Here is an 18,696-nt window from a genome sequence, read left to right as displayed (position 1 = left end):
TATTGATTTAGAGAGAGAGAGAAACATCGTTTTGTTGTTCCACCTATTTATGTATTCTTTGGTTGCTTCTTGTCTGTGCCCTGACGGGATGGAACCTTATCGGGAGGATGCTCTAACCAACTGAGTTACCTGGCCAGGGCCCTACTTCAATGGTTTAATGGTGTGAAAACATGAGATGTAAAAAGACATGGATTTTGCCCTGGCTGGCATAGCTCAGTGGATTGAGCTCGGGCTGGGAACCAAAGTGTCCCAGGTTCGATTCCCAGCCAGGGTACATTCCTGGGGTGCGGGCCATAACCCCCCAGCAACCGCACATTGATGTTTTTCTCTCTCTCTCTATCATTGATGCTTCTCTCTCTCTCTCTCCTATCTCCCTCCCTTCCCTCTCTAAAAATAAATAAATAAAATCTTTAAAAAATAAGATATAAAAAAAGAAAGACTGTAGTAATGTCATTTAAAAAAAGACATGGATTTTAAAAATAACAGTTAAAAGGTGGATAAGCTGTAAAATTAAGTAAACTTCAATGGGGATAATATATGATTATCTAATCACTGTGCTGTACATCTGAAACTAATAAAAATACAAAAAGAAAAAGAAAGAAATTCAAGTGGGGATAAGCACAAAACAAACCCTAGGGCTGAAGACAATCAATCCCACTAAAACCAATGTAATAGAATTGGCAGCAGTATCCAGCACCATTTTTTTTGGTGGGAGGGGAGGACCAGATTACCGGATGGACCGGTAATTTATTCATTAACTCCTACACTGGAAGGCAGCAGGAGCCGCCCAGAAATAGAAGCTAGGCCCCTCCCCCTTTAGAGAGTTTCCAGCAGGAACAAGCACAAGCCAGCCACTGAGTCCAGCTACAAAGAGTTTTCCCCGTTGCAGCAGCGCGGGGTGGACCGTATGGGGGCGAGGACGTGTGACTCTTTCACACCGTTGTCTTCCCCAGTGTAAGCACCTAGAACCTCGAGAATGCACACACACACACACACACACACACACACGGGCACTTCTCAGGGAAACGTGTATGCACGTACAGCCACTAAACCCGTGGCAATACCTGTCATCTATCTCCCCGGCTTAAAACCTCCACGAACACACTATCACTAAGACGTCAACACTGGGCTGAGCTTCGAGCACGAATTTGATTTCTCCATCCATCACCCCCCCCCCCGCCCCCCGGCGGCACGGCCCACGGGCAGGAGACCGCGGGAGTGAGCGGACGGAGTTCCCAGCGGCGGTCGCAGACACCCCGCCTCCCACGCCGTCTGCAGCGCCCCCTGGGCCGGAGACCGCTAAGGCCCCAGAGCGCTCGGCGCGGCGCCTCAGTGCCCTTGCGAGAGGCACCGGGGTGTCCCTGGGTTTGTTCATAGGAACAGGAGCGCCCCGGTCGGCCGCCACCCGTTCGCCCCCCTCGCCGCGCTGCAGGCCCTCAGCGGGGTGCGGCGGTCAGAGGGTCACAGAGCTCAACTGCGACCCCGGGGACCACCACCGAGGAGCAAGGGAAAGGAGACGAGGATCGCTGTGCCGAGGACGGCCCAGAAACCCGCTGCTACCTCCGCCCCCTCCTCAGCAGACCCGCGGGCTCCGCAGGGCGAGCGTCGGGGCTGCAGGCGAGCCCCCTCCCGCTCTCAGCAGCGCCCCCGCTGTCTCCCTCCCCGCACCCACTCACCGCCCCGGGGCCCACGAGGGGACGGAGCAGGAGGGAGAGTCCTCCACCGCCGAGCCGCTCCCGGCCCATCACGGGAGCCGGTCCCTCCGTACCCGAAATCTAGCGGGATTCGTGGCAGGACTGCGTCCGCACAGGTGGGACTCTGAGCTCCAGGGCCAGCCACCGCAAAACACCGCCCACGTCCCCTTGCCATTGGCTCTCAGCTTCCGAGACGAGAAATCTTCCCCATCCATAGGCTAATCGAGCTTTCAATCACCGCACGGCCTTCTGGGAAACGTAGTCTTGAGAGCAAGCCCTCGAAGGATTCAGTGTCCCCGGACGCCCAGTTGCAATAGGTGACAAATGCTAAACCCAATTTCCCAGCTACCCGATTGTGGGAACCGCCACTCCGGAGCTGAGAGGGGAATCAAAGACTGTACTTCCCGAGATGAATCTACAGATGCGAACCTCCCAGCCTCACCCGACAACCGCGGAGCAGCCGGGTACCAAAAGGCGGGGTCTCCCGCTCTGGCACCCAGCCCCTTCCAGCGCGCGCAAGCAGCTCGCAGCTCGGACCTTGCACGCATCCTCCTCCCGCTGCTTCCCCGCCCCACCCCCCTGCGGCCGGAACGTGAACTGTGTCTGCCTCCGCCGAGTTCAAAGCCAAGTCAGACTGAGTATAAGAAACCCCAAGCAGAAACCGTTAGTGGAAGAAAGATGTTCTACTTCTGGTCATTAGTATCGCAATTCTCAGGCTATCCCCTTTCCATTTGTTAATACACCTGTTTGTAGCCAGAGGAGGCAGGCAAGGAGTCAGAGTTCTAGGAACCGTGTCCTAGAGGGTGCCTCAAAGTTCCTCTTCTTCGACTCTCTGATCTATCCAGCCAGTCGTTCCCCAAGCAGGGGCTTCCCTGTCCCCCACTTCTGCAACGCTCGGGCTGGCCGAAGTGGTCCCCACACTGCCCAGCCAAAGGGGCCTGTCCTGCCGGCACAGTTCCCAGCTCAGCTCCATCCGCCTTTCTCTGTGCTCCCCGTTGTCCTGGCTCTGCCACCTGACTGGCCTGGGGAGGGTCGAGGAGACTGGAAAGACTCCGGAGGGACACAAACGTTTGGGCCTCTGTGCCCTGGGCTGCCGGGCCTAGAGGAGGTGCTTCCCCTTCTCCTGCTCTTCCTGGAGGCCTGCCCAATATCCTTACAGATGCGTGGGAACTTTCACGTCGCTAGGGAAATCGCTTCATTTTACAAATGTTTTAGGTCGACCGAGAACTTATTCCTAGAAATGAATGAAAACTGTTTGACCACCAGGAACTCCCCAACAGCTCACTGGCTCCTTAAGTTTTAAAGCCTTGAGAAGACGCTAAGGTGGCAAAACAAGTGGACAAACAAACAAGCAAACAAACCCCAGAAAGACTGCAGTGTGTGGACTATACCTTGTTTTATTGGAAATTTGGAAATGTAAGTAAATATATTTATGTTTTCTAGGCACAAGAAGTAATTCTAGCTTTTCTTTCTTTTTTTTTTTAAAGATGTTATTTATTCATTTTTAGACAGAGGGGAAGAGAAGGAGAAAGAGAGGGAGAGAAACATCCATGTGTGGTTGCCTCTCGGGTGCCCCATCCTGGGGACTTGGGCTGCAATGCAGGCATGTGCCCTGACTGGGGATCGAACTGGTGATTCTGTGGTTCACAGTCCACGCTCAGTCCACTGAGCTACACCAGTCAGGGCGCTTCTCTTTCTTTTTAAAGGAAAGGGTTTATTAGGCTATTGCTAGGAGAAGGAAGGGGGAGGAGGAGGAAGGAAGGTGAGAAAGAGGAAGGAAGGGAGGAAGGAAGGAAGGAAGGAAGGAAAGAAGGAGTTGTTTACTAAAAGAATCCAGACCATAAGCTATTAACGCTTAAAGGTAATGTTTTAGGTATTGGCCAGGTGGCTCAGCTGGTTGGAGCGTCATCCCCAATATGCCAACGTAGTGGCTGGATCCCCAGTCAGGGAACAAACAAGAATCAACCAGTGAAGGCATCAACGAGTGGGAGAACAGATTGATGTCTCTCTCTCCTCCTCCTCCTCCTCCATCCCTCTCCCTATGTCTCTTCCTCTCTTTAAGATACTAAGAAGGAGTGCTTGGGAACTGTCAAAGGATTCTGCATTAGCTGATGCTGTGGGAGTGGAATTTTTCCTGCAAGGCACTTCACAGGCCAAGGTCTCAAGGTCTAGACTGGCCTACAGCGTCAGATCGATTTGCGCGTGCAGAGAGTGACATCTTGTGGTGGCTCGGAGTAATTGCAGAAAGAGCCACAGTCCAGGGCTTAAGCGGAACGCTTTGGACTTTTCCCCCCCAGGTGTGAGCGTCCACAGGGCAGCTTTGTGCGGTACAGAAACTTCAGGGTCCTGGGCAGTCCAGGAGAACCGAGAGCTCCAAAAAGGCTATTAGCTAATTCAGTAGTTACAGACTAGAGCTAATTTTAGTTTCCTTTATTTTGGAAAAAACTTTAAAGGCCTCCTGATGTGGTGGTACAATTCATATTGGCTACACTCATGTGCGTAGAAAAAAGAGTGGAAGGAAACCCACCCCATCAGCAGCAGAGATTATATTTGGGTACTGAAGTTATACATAATTATCTTTTTAAAGGTTCCTGTATTTTCCATAATTCTGACAATAAGCGTATGTGTATATCATTACCTTGCTTTTTCGTTTGTGTGCAGATTTTTATGTGGACATGGGTTTTCAGTTCCACTGGGTACACACCAAGGAGCATGACTGCTGGATCATATGCTAGAGTATGTCTACATTTTTAGGAAACCACCAAACTGTCTTGTAAAAGAGCCCGGAGTATTTTGCATTCCCACCAGCAATGGCTGGGAGTTCCTGTGGCCTCATACCCTCATCAGTGCTTTTTTCCTGATACCAAACGTTTTCAGATGGCCCTGGCTGGTGTGGCTCAGTGGACTGAGTGCCAGCGTGCGAACCAAAGGGTCGAAGGTTCAATTCCCAGTCATGGCACATGCCTGGGTTGCAGGCCAGGTCCCCAGTAGGTAGGGGGCTCACAACATGCAATCACACATGGATGTTTCTCTCCCTATCTTTCTCCCTCCCTTCCCCTCTCTCTAAATATAAATAAAATCTTTTTTTAAATGTTTTCAGGTGAAATATCAAAATTCTTCAACTCCATTGTTATTATATTTTTAAAAAATAAATGCACACACATGGGAAAACATCCAAAGCTTTAGGAAACTATAAAATTAAAAGTAAAAAAGTCCCCATCCTGTTTTTCAGTCCCTCCTTATATAGCTAATGTCTATTCACACTGTCTTGTGTTTGCAATAAGAAAGATCTATTAGGTGTCTCTTACCATATATATTAAATTTTTCTTCTCTTAACATTTTTTCACAAAATGTATGATACACTGTTGTACATTGTATTGTTATATGATGTTGTTTTGGTTCACCCATCTGGAGATTTTTCTCTATTAGCACATAGAAATCAATCTCATTTTTTAAAAAGCTAATAGGATTCCAAAGATAGATGTTCCAAACATTCTCTATATTTGCTTTGACTTGCATTTTAAAAATTATTACTGTGGTTGAGCTTCTCTCCCTCTTTCTCTCTGTCTGTGTGACCTACTTAGTCTCATCCTTCAGCCATTTTTCTATTGAGTTCTTGGTCTTTTCCTATGCTCACTGGGATAAACCCACAGTAAATTAGAAATTGGCCCCTGGTTGGTAACATGTATTACAAATATTTTCTTTCTTTCTTTCTTTCTTTCTTTCTTTCTTTCTTTCTTTCTTTCTTCCTTCCTTCCTTCCTTCCTTCCTTCCTTCCTTCCTTCCTTCCTTCCTTCCTTCTTCTTTCTTTCTTTCTTTCTCTCTCTCTCTCTCTCTCTCTCTCTCTCTTTCTCCTCACTTATGGCCTATTCTGGCATGCAGAAATTTTCAATTTTGTGTGTTCAAATTTGTCTTTATTTTTCTTTCTGAATTCTCAGTGCATTGGTTTTATAATTTAAAAAAAAAATCAAGTTGCTCCTGAGAAAGAGAGGGGGCAGGGGAGAGAGAGAGAGAGAGGGAGAGGAAGACAGATGTCAAACACACAGTAGTGAAAGCCCATCAGGGGAAAGTCCATGGCACCAAACTACCCCCAGAGGACTGTCTCGACCTCCCCCGCCTTGGGTCTCCAGAAATCTCATTGTGAGGGGCTTCAGTGTGTAAAGGAGCAGCTTAGGAGGAGAGCCCTGGTTTGACAAGTTGGTTATGGAACTCGTCTTGAAGCCTCTTTTGCATGTGAACCGTATTGCAAACTTTTACTGAAGGTTACAAGATTTTTATGTCCTCTTTCCAATGGTCAACTAATGAATCCAGTGATAATTTCCTTCCTATGAACTAAGCAGCCTAGAGATTGTGTGTGAGCACGTGTGTGCATGCATTTAAATGTCTTCCTTCTCTTTTTCCCCTTCCTAGCTTTATAATCTCTTTGTATTTGTGATAGCTTGGCGGACACGGACATTTCTAGCGCTGGATCCCCTCTAAAACACGCGGTGTCTCCAGCCACCCCTGTGCCCCTGGAGCTGCTGGGTCTGGGCAGGCACCGCCTCACACTGGGGCCACCTCCCGCGGGATTCTGTCCAGCCCAGAGCAGCCTTGGTCTTCCCAGAAACATCCTCGCATAGAGCAGTTCAGGGCAGAGCGTGGGAACTGGCCAGAGGCTGCAAATCCACTCTCCTCCTTCTTCTTGGCACGGAGGGGCTCGAGAAGCCCAGGCTGGCACAGGACCTCTGGGAAAGAGAAAAGCTAGCGTCTCTGAGGAGCAACGCAAGGTCCGAAGGGCCTCCCTCTGTCACACTAAATAAGCACAAACCATTCATTAAAAAAAAGAAAAAAAAGAAAAAGATACTGGCCTTGAAGAGTAAAAAAATATATTTTAAAAAAGACAGTTCTGCTTTAGCTTCTTTTTGCATGGGGTGGGCATATGATTTCGGCTTGGGCCACCGCAGGCTCCATCCCTGCTTTGGAGCCCAGAGAGGAAGGCAGGCAAGCAGGCAAGGCCGGAGCAGTCCCAGGTTCACTCTTGGGCAGGCTGGGCTGTTCCTGCTCAGAGATTTGTGCCGTGGTTCTTGGGGCCTTACTCTGTTTCTTGGTTCCCGACTTCTCCGGCCTGATCCTTCAGCTCCCACTTACTCTGTGAGTTCCCTGATATTCTTGAAGGAAGTCCCTTTTGCTTAAGTTAGCCAGAGTAGTTCTCTGGAGCTTTTAACCGCGACTGCTCACTGGTAGAACAGAGCCTCTGTCGCCACTCTGGTTTGGAGAAAAGAATCAATCACAAGAGCAAATGGCGCTGTGCTTCTAGGCTTGGTTGTTGTCCTAGGCTGGTCTTAGGGCGCTGGCTCAGGGACCAGGTTATGGCAGGAACTGGTTTTAAGTGTGACTTACTATCTGTCTAAACCTGGGACTGTTGACACTAGCCAGGACCAACTTCCTAGAAAACCAGGCACAAGGCAGAGATGGCTGACACCCCAGGATTTTCCTGTAACGAGATAGCGCCAGTTTCTCGGGGTCCAGGGTTGGCTTGGGATAGATAGAAGCAGAGGTAAATGCTCTCTTAGGCTGCTGGAAGGTTTCAGTGCATCCCCCCACCCCAACCAAATATCCTTTTGGTTTTGTGTAAATTTACATCCCTATTGAGGATGGGAATGTGGAGAAACAAATCTTTGTTAGTACATGATCATCCCCCAGAATTATGCTCGAACATTTTGGATATGCTGTTCTCCTGGCATACTGACTTCTGGAGAGGGGATGGATGGCGGGGATTCTGCATTCAGGTGGCCAGTGTAGACTTCTCAGGCTAGCCTGGAGGTGGCGCTGTTTGCACGTGGTCACTTTGGGCTAATCAATTAAGACACTACCAGGGACGAACAACCACCGAACCGCACTTGGAGTCTTTAAACTTGGATTAGTTAAAGGGGTTATAATTAGTGAAAAATAAGTGAAATTCAAATAATGTCTGGAGTGGTGCAGAGAACTTTCTAAGAATAACGCAAATCTCGGAAGCTATAAAAAGACAAGATTGACAAAATTGACATCATAAAAATGTCCAAGGTCTATGTTAAAAAAAAAACAAAAAGCAAACAAAACACTGAGAAAAATTGTAGCAACTTCTGTGACAAACAAAGGAACCATTTTCTTAGCATACAAAAAGCTCTCACGGGTAAATTCAATATAAAAAAATGGGAAGAAGATATGAACAGTCAGTGCATAGAAAAAAATTTAAATCACCAATAAACATAAAATATTTCTCAAACATCCATGAAATGAAAATTAAATTTGCATGAAGTGAAACTGAAATGAAAATGAAAAACAACAAATATAGTCATTTGTGTGTGCCTCCAGTGACTGCTCTGTACAAACAGGATTGTTCTACCCTCCATCTTTTTTTTTAAGATTTTATTTATTTACTTTTAGAGAGGGAAGGGAGGGAGAAAGAGAGAGAGAAAGAAACATCAATGTGTGGTTGCTGGGGGGCCATGGCCTGCCACCCAGGTATGTGCCCTGACTGAGAATCGAACCTGCGACACTTTGATTCGAAGCCCGAGCTCAATCCACTGACCTACGCCAGCCAGGGCTTACCCTCCATCTTTTAAGAGTGTCTTTCTCTCGATTCTTTCTTATCTTTCCCCCCTTGGATTTCCACGCAGTTACTTACTTGTCACACAGCATCGGGGGAGCCTTTTCTTCAAGAAAGCCAGGCATGGGAACGCCACGGCAGAGGCCAGCTTTCCAACTTGCCTTTCAGCGCTGAGCTTGACGACGGGGAGAAACGAAAGCTGTGCCGAGGACGGTGTCCCTGCCTGGGGAGCTGCCGATGGGGACAGATGAAAGAATGGCAGTTCCTGGCAGGAGGGGCAAGACAGGTCTTTCCTTCAGACACACGGATACTACCTGCAAAACCAAAGGTGTGTGCAAAGGCCAGGTGCACCTGCACGTTGGCAGCGGGGTGCTGGGCTCGGGTAACAGAGGGCTTTTGCTATGCAAATGCCTTTCCTCCTCCGGGACTGCTTTTGGTCGTCAAGGGGCCTAACAATAGCTGAAAAAGAACTTCAAGTCCCTCTGTCTGACTTTCACTTTTTATAGACAAATATATACCAGCCTTAAAGAAGTGTAATGACTGGCCTGTTCCAGGTCACAGCTCTGGCCGACACTGGGGTCCTGATGGCCAGCCCGCAGCTTTTCTGCTCTGGCCCTCGGATGCTGCCCGGGCCATCAACCCCAAACTCCACTCTCAGTCCCGCAACCCGGGTGGTCTGAGTGGATGGACTACAACTCCCACAATGCCTTCGGTCCAGCCTCTTTCCCGCCGCGGGCTGGGAGTTGTATTCGCCAATAGAAAAGCAAAGCTCCAGGGGCCGTTCTCGGTAGCCAATGAGAACGGTTGGGGGCGGGCCTCTACCGTCCATTGTTCTCGTTGCCCCTCGGGCTGGAGCAGTCTTGACTCCGGAGGGGCCGGTCCCTGGCCGGGGCGCTTTTGCATGCGAAGCCGCCGCCGGAACAGTATCTGGCCTCCGGAGAGGTGAGCCTGGAGACACAGTGCTGGAGCCTCGTGGCCCCTGGGAGTCGCGCGAGGCGTAGGGATAACGGGCCTGGAGCCGCTGCTGGCAGCCCGCTGGGGGAGGGGCGTCGGGGGCGCTGTCCGTGGCCCGGGTCCGGGTAGACGCGCCGGTTCGCTCAGCGGACGCACCCAGGCTGTTCTCCCAGCAACGAGTTCCTTGCACATCGAACCGGAGGCGCAGGGTTTGGATGGAAGCACATTGGACGACACCCCGCGCAGCCCCTCATTTTACACCGGGGGAAACTGAGCTCAGAGGGGGAGTGTCTTGCCCCGGGTTGCACAGAGAATTAGTGGCTTACTAGGAACGGTTTACCCCGGTTCCTAAGGAAGAGTTGTTATCCCTGTGCTTCTTCTAGTCACCGTGAATACACATTGGGAACTTCGGTTTTCCCACCAGTATTTGTATTTTGTTCTTTAAATAAAGTTTTTCCTTCTCTCCCTTTCTTCCTTTTGTTGTGGAGGGGGAACTGCTATCTTGAGTCTTTATGAATCAATAATGATTTTTTAAAATGAATTATTGCTTTTATGGCCTTTATAGTCTTTAAATAATGTGTAATTTCACTGCCCTCAACATGTTGTAGAATTTCCGTCCAGACCCCCTTTTTTGTTTTTCTTGTGTCTGTTCATTTTGAAAGGGAATTGGGGTCATACTGTTATCTATGGCTTTAAGGCCTTGCTGGTTTTGTTTTTATCCCTAATTTTCATATTACGAGGATTATCTTAAATGTTCAAGGATTAATGCTCTTTGTTATTGTAATTTTAAAATATTTCAAAATATTTTAAACTTACAGGAGAATGCACAAATCTTAAATTTCATACATATGTTCTGGGGCAACTACTGTCAAATTAAGATACAGAACTGAGCGCCTTCTTGGTCATAGGTAGACATTTTTATATCAACATAGTTTTTAATACATGTTACTTAACGGATGTGACATAATTTAGTAACCATTCCCCTGCTGCTGGATTTGTAATGTGTCCAATTTTTTTTTGTTGTTTTTTCGATTAGAAAGAATGTTATGGTTGGACTTCCTTGCGTATAAATTTCTCTTTGCAAAGACGGTTATTCTAAAAGATAGATTCCTGAGCGGCCAAGGCTGAGTGGAAGAGCGTGGACACTTTAGAACTTCATGCTTTGAAATATGATAATAACTCAGTTGAGATGTTGCCTTCCCTCTAATGAGGCTCTAAGTCTCTTGACATCTGATCCATTGCTAATCCGGAAGGTGTCCTCCTACAGTAAGAAGGATGGATGTTGCTACCTCTACTTAGTGGTGGTCGGAGAGGTTGAGTGTGTTGCGTCCGGGTCACCGACTTAGGGCAGGAAATCTCAGTCCTGGATTCCCGCACGGGCTTTGAATGTCTTGGCCTCGTGCCTCGGTCTTTTGGAAAGAAAAATACTGTATATGTTGTGTTTATGATTCTTCTGAACTTTTCTTGCTATAGAGACAGGCTTTCGGGACTAAGCCATCTTTCCTTTAAGAGGGACAGGAAGCTCGTGTTGATTTGTGGATGCGAGAATCACTTGGTGGTCCGACCCGGGCTGCTTGAGTTGGATTGTTTTAGGACCGTATATACTTAATGATTCTCGTTCTCTTTTTCATTTCTCTGCCAGGCTACTTGTTGAAACTTGAGGAGGGAGGTGTCTTCTCAGAGAGCTTGGCCGGAGGAGACTGCAGGGAAAGGCCAGAAGCCTGAGCGAGTGCCCCAAGGACGCGGGTGATGGCTGCGGAGGTGCCGAGAGCAGCCAGCCCCCTGAGCCCCGTGGTCCAGGTACCCCCAGAGGAGGACGAGCAGGAGGAGGAGGTCGCCACCATGATCCTGGAGGATGACTCTTGGGTACAGGAGGCTGTGCTGCAGGAGGACGGCCCTGAGTCCGAGCCCTTCCTGCAGAGCGCTGACAAGGGCAGCCCCCCAGAGGAGGCGGCGGGAGGGCCGCAGGGTGCGCTCAGCCGCCTCCGAGAGCTCTGCCGGCGCTGGCTGAGGCCGGAGGTGCACACCAAGGAGCAGATGCTGACGGTGATGCCGAGGGAAATTCAGGCCTGGCTGCAGGAGCACCGGCCGGAGAGCAGCGAGGAAGCAGTGGCTCTGATGGAAGACCTGACCCAGACCCTTCAGGACAGCGGTGAGCCGCCGAAAGGCGCAGGGGGAGGGTGGGGCCGCCTCCCAGGTGGAGGAGGAGAAGGCGGTGGCATCCAGGACCGCGTTCGGGACCGCCCCATGCCTCTGCGCTGTCTGGGAAAACCGGCTCACTGTTGCCCGTTTGAAGTCCATGGGCTGCAGCGACAGCCCCAGAATGTCGGTGCAGCAGGGGCGCAGAGGAGCGTTCCTGGAAGCAGGTTTGTGCAGCCGGCGTGGCTTTCGCTTCTGCATTCACCCGGAGTGTTGGGGAGCTGACGGGGCGGGGGGGCGTTAGGGCCCCCATAAATCACTCCTTGGCACCATCCTGTGGTTGTGCAATAGATATCCACACATTTGAAGTTCCGGCAGCTAGAAAAAAACGAATCCTAGTTTTACAAAAGGGATTATTTTTATGAGACGGAGGTGAAGGACGCGTCAACCAGCTGGTAACCGGGGACTTTCTGCGGCACAGAGTCGAGCCGGCTCTTAAAGCAGGAGTTACGAACTGGGGTCCTTTGCAACAGTCAATGCGTGGGCCGCCGTGTTATTAGTAAACAGTGGCACGCAGGTATGTCCCTGGACTGTCCGTCTCCGTCCTGCTCTTCGCTTGTAAATGGGACTCCCCTGAGTCACGGGTATTTGCTTCCAGTCTGCCCTGGGACGGCCTCAGGACCCGTGGGCGGTGGCTGCCTGTGTGCCGATGGGGACACAGGAGGAGAGGGCAGAGAGGCTGCGTGCAGGACGTGGGCCTTCAGCAGAGCTGCGAGCTCCGGGCGGGGGGTGAGGGGCAGAATTTGCAAAGGTGCGGGGCAGACAGAGGGCCGGCCTCTGGGAACAGCTGTGCTGCTTAGCAAGGCTCGGAAGCGGGGCCTGGCAGGGCCCGGCTCCGGTGCCGGTAAGGGGTAAGGAGGGCTGGGACGGGAGTGGGACGTGTGCGTTGAGGAAGTGGTGGGAAGTCCAGTTTGAGGGAAGGGAGGGAGGAGGCTGGGACTGCCTGTCACCGGCCTCAGCAGGTTCTTGAACGGGGCCCAAGGGGCAGGGGAGGAAGCCGAGTTTGGCAACAGGATGTGGGTTTGATTAGAGCAGGGAGAGGCTGGAGGCAGGAGATCAGCCAGGAAGCCACTTAGACATCAGCTGGACAGGGGTTGGGCCGAGGTGGGGACAGCAGGGGAAGGGGGGAGCCTGGACGCCTGTGAGAGCTGGCATCTGTCGGTCCCTGTCCGTGGGCTAGAGAGTGTGCCTAGCAACACTCACGGAAACTACCCCCTGTGGGGGGGAGCAGAGTCACCCTCACTGCATCACTCCGTGCGATAAGTGAGCGAAGTTCAGTGACTCCTGTAAGGTCACGCAGCTAGTGCGGGGCTGAGACTCGAACTCACGGCTCTGAGCACGGGACTGCCGTTCTCATCCTCTGGGAGGCAAAGAGGGGCACGCAGAGGAGGCCTGACGCCAGGGTGACCGGCTCGGAGGCATCAGGTTCGGAGAAGGCAGAGAACCGGGAAGGGAAGAAAGGAAAGGAAAGGAAAGGGCAGAGGCTGTGACAGCCTTCGGGGGCCCGGGAGATAGGAGTGCGCCATCTCTGGGAGAAAGGGAGTGCCAGTGAGGGCCTCCCGGGAGCCCAGCCCTGCGGCGGGCACCTTCCCGGTCCCCCTCGCTGACAGCCCCGTGAGGCGGGCGGGCTGGCGCTGTGCGGGCGAGGGTGGCCAGGCGGCCCCTCCTTGCTGCCACGGGGAGGCTGAGCGGCGGAGCCAGGCCGGCAGCTCCCAGTGCATTCGCTTCCACACGTGTCGGGTAGCTCCTCGGGTGCGTCTGAAGCGAACTTCCTGATTTCCTTTGGCCTTGAAAAGTAGCTTTTAGCCCTGACCGGTGTGGCTCAGTGGGTTGGATGTCGTTCCCGCCAACGGAACGGTCACTGGTTTGATTCCCGGTCAGGGCACACGCCTGGGTTGTGGGCCAGGTTCCTGACTGGGGGCCACGCAAGAGGCAACCGATGGACGTTTCTCTCGCCCATGGATGTGCCTCTCCCTTTCTCCCTCCCTGCCCCTCTCTCTAAAAATAAATAACATGAAATCTTTTTTTTAAAGTAACTTTTTTTAAACATTTTATTTATTTATTTTTAGAGAGGGAAGGGAGGGAGATAGAGCGAGAGAAAGAGAGAGAGAGAGAGAGAAGCATCAATGTGTGGTTGCTGGGGGCCGTGGCCTGCAACCCAGGCATGTGCCCTGACCGGGAATTGAACCTGCGATGCCTGGTTCGCAGCCTACACTCAGTCCACTGAGCTACGCCAGCGAGGGCTTGAGTAACTTTTAATTTTACTCTTCCTACTTACAAAAACACAAAACCTCTCATCCTATGGAAACACCGGGTTTGCCTGCCCCCGACGGATGGGACGAGTCTGTCAGGAAGCAGAAGGTTAGGTCCCAGCCGGCGCCTCGGGTGGAGCAGGGACTCCCTGACCTCGTTTTTTCCGCGACCCTGGAGAAGACGGGCCTGTCAGTCCTCTGGTTTCTGCCTGGGAGGTCATCTTCGCTGGTCTCGGTGTGACCTTCCTTGTGACTGCGCAGAGGGTCACATCTGCCCGGCAAGGCGGCCCCGGTTTGTAGAAGGGACATGACAGCACACCCCTGTGCGGGCAGCTTGTGAAACACAGTTGCAGGACATTGGGGAACCTGCGACCTGCTGGCCCTGGCCAGTTGGGAGCCTGCACCGTGCCCCTCCTGCCCAGGGCCAGCCCCTGAGACCCACCCGGGGGAGGGGACCAGAGGGCAATCATCCGAGCTCAGGGATTACCCGCAGCACATATGTTCGTGTGAGCACAAAATGTAGTTGCAGACCTACTTGCAAGTTTAAATGCAATCTTACATGGACCAAAGGCACAAGCGGAACCCAGGTTCTTCCTGAAAGATGCGTATCGAGGCCCTGGCTGGGAATGCAGGTGGCCAGAGTGCTGTCCCGATAGTCCAGGGTCGTGGGTTCAGTCCCGGGTCAGCGCACAGACAAGAATCAGTCCATAAAAGCACCGATGGATAGAACAAATCAATAAATTCCTCCCTCTGGAATCAATAAATAAAATTTTAAAAAATATGTTTTAGAAGATGTGCATCACATTTTATCATGCACATAAGTGGAAATTTACATCGTCATGGAAACTAATCACTGAATTGAGCATTGCTGTAAACAGTTTATTAGCCTTAATAATGGAAATGTCACTAGGGTTGCGTGTAATCATTTTGCTAATTGTCTTCCCTGCTGTGGACAGATTTGCTTTCTAAGGGCGTCTGACGCTAGGCCTGAGGAATAAACGGGCTGTCATCTTCATCAGTAAATCACTGAGTTATTTTTGTATATGCTACAGACTAAAAAAAAGGGATTTAAGACACCTTATAGACAGAGTGCACAGGAAATTATAGTAGGAAAGAAAATAACAGGAGGAAAAAGTGCAAGAACGTACGTTGCCTGCTGCAAAACATCCGGTGTTCTTACTCTGCGTTTTTGGCTCCGAACTTCGAGGCTGGCAAGGCAGGGACCAACTCACCCACAAATGGGTCGCCTTCTGGTGTTTCCGTCGGGAGGAGGTTTCCTCCTTGGGCTCATCAAAAGGACATTGTGCGGCAGAAACAAGAAACAATGTTGTCAACAACTTCCTGGCAGCGTTAATGTTCCTGACAGCCATTAAGTACTAATGACACTCCTTCGAGCGTCCCCGTCGGCCAGGGCCATTACACCGACACACGCAGTTCAGTGAACCCCGTTCTCTGGGGTCAGAGCAGCGTGGTCCAGGCTCACAGCTTTCTGCGGCTCTGGCTTAATCCTGGGGTGGATGCGTCAGTGTCCGGTCTAAGGAAGGGGGTGCGATTTCTTTCTGTAGCACTGCGAGTAGAGGGTTTGGCCGGGCTCTGGAAGGTAGATACTTTGTGTTGCTGGTGGGAGGTCTGTCTAAGGGCGCTTTCTGCAGATAAAGCCGAGGGCTTTTGTAGCTGCTACCTCTGGTTTCCAGTGGTCTGGGAGATCACAGCGGCCCTTGTTGCAGGGGTCCTGGTCTGTGTCTCACACGCCAATGGAGATGATAAGCACGAGACATACTTTTAATGCATGAGATTATTTCATGAGCTCCTTTTGAAAGGAGGCTCAGCTGTAGGGAAAGTTCTGTGACCAATAAAAACCTCATTCATTCATCGGGTTTAACTGAGCACCTGCCAAGCAGGAGGCACCGTGGTGTGCCCTGTGGGTCGTGATTGGGATCTCCACATTCCCGCCTGCCCTCACGACCCGGTGGAGGGACAAGTAGAGATAAGCCCACAGCTTGAAGCCCGAGACATCCTGGGTGACTGCTGGGTAACCAGATAACCAGTTAGAAGGAAACACACCTGGTTTTTTAAAAGTTTCAAGGATTCTTTCGCCTCTTTATTTTCACTAGAAGCTGAAATCTTCCCAATCTCTCCTTTGGTTTCCTTTTCTCTTCATTGTAGGGAATTGTGTGTACACTGTCTGTTTTTCTCCTTTATTCCAGATTTCGAGATCCAGAGTGAAAACGGGGAGAACTCCAATCAAGACCTATTTGAGGACGGGGAGTCGAGCGAGATCTTCTCAGAAATGCCGGAGGGGGAGGGCGTTCGGCGGCCCCGCTGGCAAAGCGACTGTAAGAGAGGCTGTGGCTCCCGGGCGCCCCGGAGGAAGGCCCCAGGTGGGGACCGCGGGCGGCTGCCGGCGCAGCGCAGGGGGGCCGGGCAGCTCATCGGCCTGCAGGGCACCTACCTGGGCGAGAAGCCCTACGAGTGCCCCCAGTGCGGGAAGACCTTCAGCCGGAAATCCCACCTCATCACGCACGAGCGGACCCACACGGGAGAGAAGTACTACAAATGCGACGAGTGTGGGAAAAGCTTCAGCGACGGCTCGAACTTCAGCCGACACCAAACGACTCACACCGGGGAGAAGCCTTATAAGTGCAGGGACTGTGGGAAAAGCTTCAGCCGGAGCGCCAACCTCATAACCCACCAGAGGATCCACACGGGGGAGAAGCCCTTCCAGTGTGCCGAGTGTGGCAAGAGCTTCAGCAGGAGCCCCAACCTCATCGCGCACCAGCGCACGCACACGGGGGAGAAGCCGTACTCATGCCCCGAGTGCGGCAAGAGCTTCGGCAATCGGTCCAGCCTTAACACGCATCAGGGAATCCACACGGGAGAAAAGCCCTACGAGTGCAAAGAATGCGGCGAAAGCTTTAGCTACAACTCCAACCTCATCAGACACCAGAGGATCCACACGGGGGAGAAGCCGTACAAGTGCCCCGACTGCGGGCAGCGGTTCAGCCAGAGCTCGGCCCTCATCACCCACCGGAGGACGCACACGGGGGAGAAGCCCTACCAGTGCAGCGAGTGCGGCAAAAGCTTCAGCCGCAGCTCCAACCTGGCCACGCACCGCAGGACCCACCTGGTGGAGAAGCCCTACAAGTGCGGGGAGTGCGGCAAGAGCTTCAGCCAGAGCTCCAGCCTGATCGCCCACCAGGGCGTGCACACGGGCGAGAAGCCCTACGAGTGCCTGACCTGCGGGGAGAGCTTCAGCTGGAGCTCCAACCTCATCAAGCACCAGCGGACCCACACGGGCGAGAGGCCCTACAAGTGCGGCGAGTGCGGGAAGTGCTTCAGTCAGCGCTCCCAGCTGGTGGTGCACCAGCGGACCCACACGGGCGAGAAGCCCTACGAGTGCCTCATGTGCGGCAAGAGCTTCAGCCGAGGCTCCATCCTGGTCATGCACCAGAGAGCCCACCTGGGCGACAAACCCTACAGGTGCCCCGAGTGTGGGAAGGGCTTCAGCTGGAATTCGGTTCTCATCATACACCAGCGGATCCACACGGGGGAGAAGCCCTACAAGTGCCCCGAGTGTGGCAAGGGCTTCAGCAACAGCTCCAATTTCATCACACACCAGAGGACTCACATGAAAGAGAAACTCTACTGATGTGACAAGGAGGAACGGCGAGGGGGCCGGCCCCGGGGAGGGAACTGTCACCGTGCACAATGCCCCCACGTGGGATGTCTCACTGGATAGAGGAGCCCTGCTTCCTGAGTGGCCTTTGGGGGTTTGTGCCAGAGTCCCCTGCTCGTCCTTCCTCATTCCTAGGACCCCCGGGCGCAGAGGGCGGAGCCACACCCTGAGAACAGCTGGGCTGGGAGGTCGCACAGCTGGGTCCTCTTTCCTCTCACGGCTTGACTGGCTCCCTCTAGTGGCCCCTCTGTGCCCAGTTCCTCTGTGGTGGGGCAGGGCGGTGGTGGGACGAGACAGCCGGCCCACCCCCACCCAGTCCTCAGAGCAGTGCTGGCCATCTGCTGGTGCGGCCAGGTGGGTGGGCGGGCTGCTGCCGGGCCTGGCTGAGGGGCCCTTGCCCATGTCAGCACCAGCTCCCTCCCGGCTCTGTCCTGGGCTTTGATTTCAGGTCAAGGGGGGGAGACTTCTCCAGTTCTGAGTCACCATGTGAAGGTCAAGTCCTTTTTTCTTTTCTGGGAAGTGTCGGAAACACCGACCACGGGGTAGGTGCGGGAACCAGTGTCCCGGTAGCCTTTCCACCCACGGTGGGGCAGGCAGGCCTGCCAGGGGAGGTTGACGGTTGCTGGTCCACTGTTGTCCTGTGGCAAGTTGGCCGCCGGGGGCACGCACGAGTTTTTGTGGGGCTTGGTTTTTTGAGTGTGAAGGCAGAGACCCCCAGCTGTGTGCCGCTGGGGGGTGGCAGCTTCTCCCTCAGGGGGGGAAGAACCCCTCCCCCGGCTCCCTCACCTGCAGGGTGGGCCGGGTCTTACCCCCCCACCCCCCAGGACACTGCCCTCCATAACCATTACTCCGCACACCTAGCATTCCCCAGTTTTTTTTTTTTTTAATCTTACACGCACAGAACTAGAATTCTGTCTGGTAGCTTTTGCACGACGAAGGTCATTTCTAAGGAAGTCTTGGTTTTGAGGCCACATCACCTGTCCCCAGGGCAGCCCTGGGCCTGAATCAGGAGCTGTGCGTCCTCCGGAGGTTGCCCTCGGCCTCAGGGTGCCAGCAGGGCTTTGTTGGTGGGACCGTGAGCCCCCAAACCGTGCAGGTGGCCCTGAGAGCAGGTGGGGGGGTTTGCTGTGGAGAGAGTGAGTGCAGCTATGGCGTCTCTGGAGGTCAAACCGCCTCTTCCTGCCACGGGCCTGCACTCAGAGCGGGCCCCGGTTCTCACAGGGTGGGTGCTCGGTGCTCCCTAATAAAGTAGAGTCTGTTCTTCTCCTGACTCTGTTGTTTATTTATTTACTAACTTATCTTTTATCCTCACCTGAGGACATACCTACTGATCGTAGAGAGAGGACACGG

At 52.6% G+C, this 18,696-nt stretch overlaps 1 protein-coding gene across 1 annotated transcript; it reads left to right on the top strand.

Annotated features, from left to right (window-relative positions):
• Positions 1 to 10,968: 10,968 nt before the first annotated feature.
• On the top strand, positions 10,969 to 18,616 carry ZSCAN2 (zinc finger and SCAN domain containing 2). Its single transcript, XM_028502308.2, has 2 exons — positions 10,969 to 11,371; positions 15,878 to 18,616. The coding sequence occupies exons 1-2, from the start codon at positions 10,969 to 10,971 to the stop codon at positions 17,317 to 17,319; spliced, it is 1,845 nt and encodes a 614-aa protein (XP_028358109.1). The 3' UTR covers positions 17,320 to 18,616.
• The last annotated feature ends 80 nt before the right edge of the window (positions 18,617 to 18,696 follow it).

Source organism: Phyllostomus discolor, chromosome 12, assembly GCF_004126475.2.
Source record: "Phyllostomus discolor isolate MPI-MPIP mPhyDis1 chromosome 12, mPhyDis1.pri.v3, whole genome shotgun sequence".
NCBI classification, from domain to species: Eukaryota; Metazoa; Chordata; class Mammalia; order Chiroptera; family Phyllostomidae; genus Phyllostomus; species Phyllostomus discolor.
This window is presented reverse-complemented; position numbering and strand designations above follow the sequence as displayed.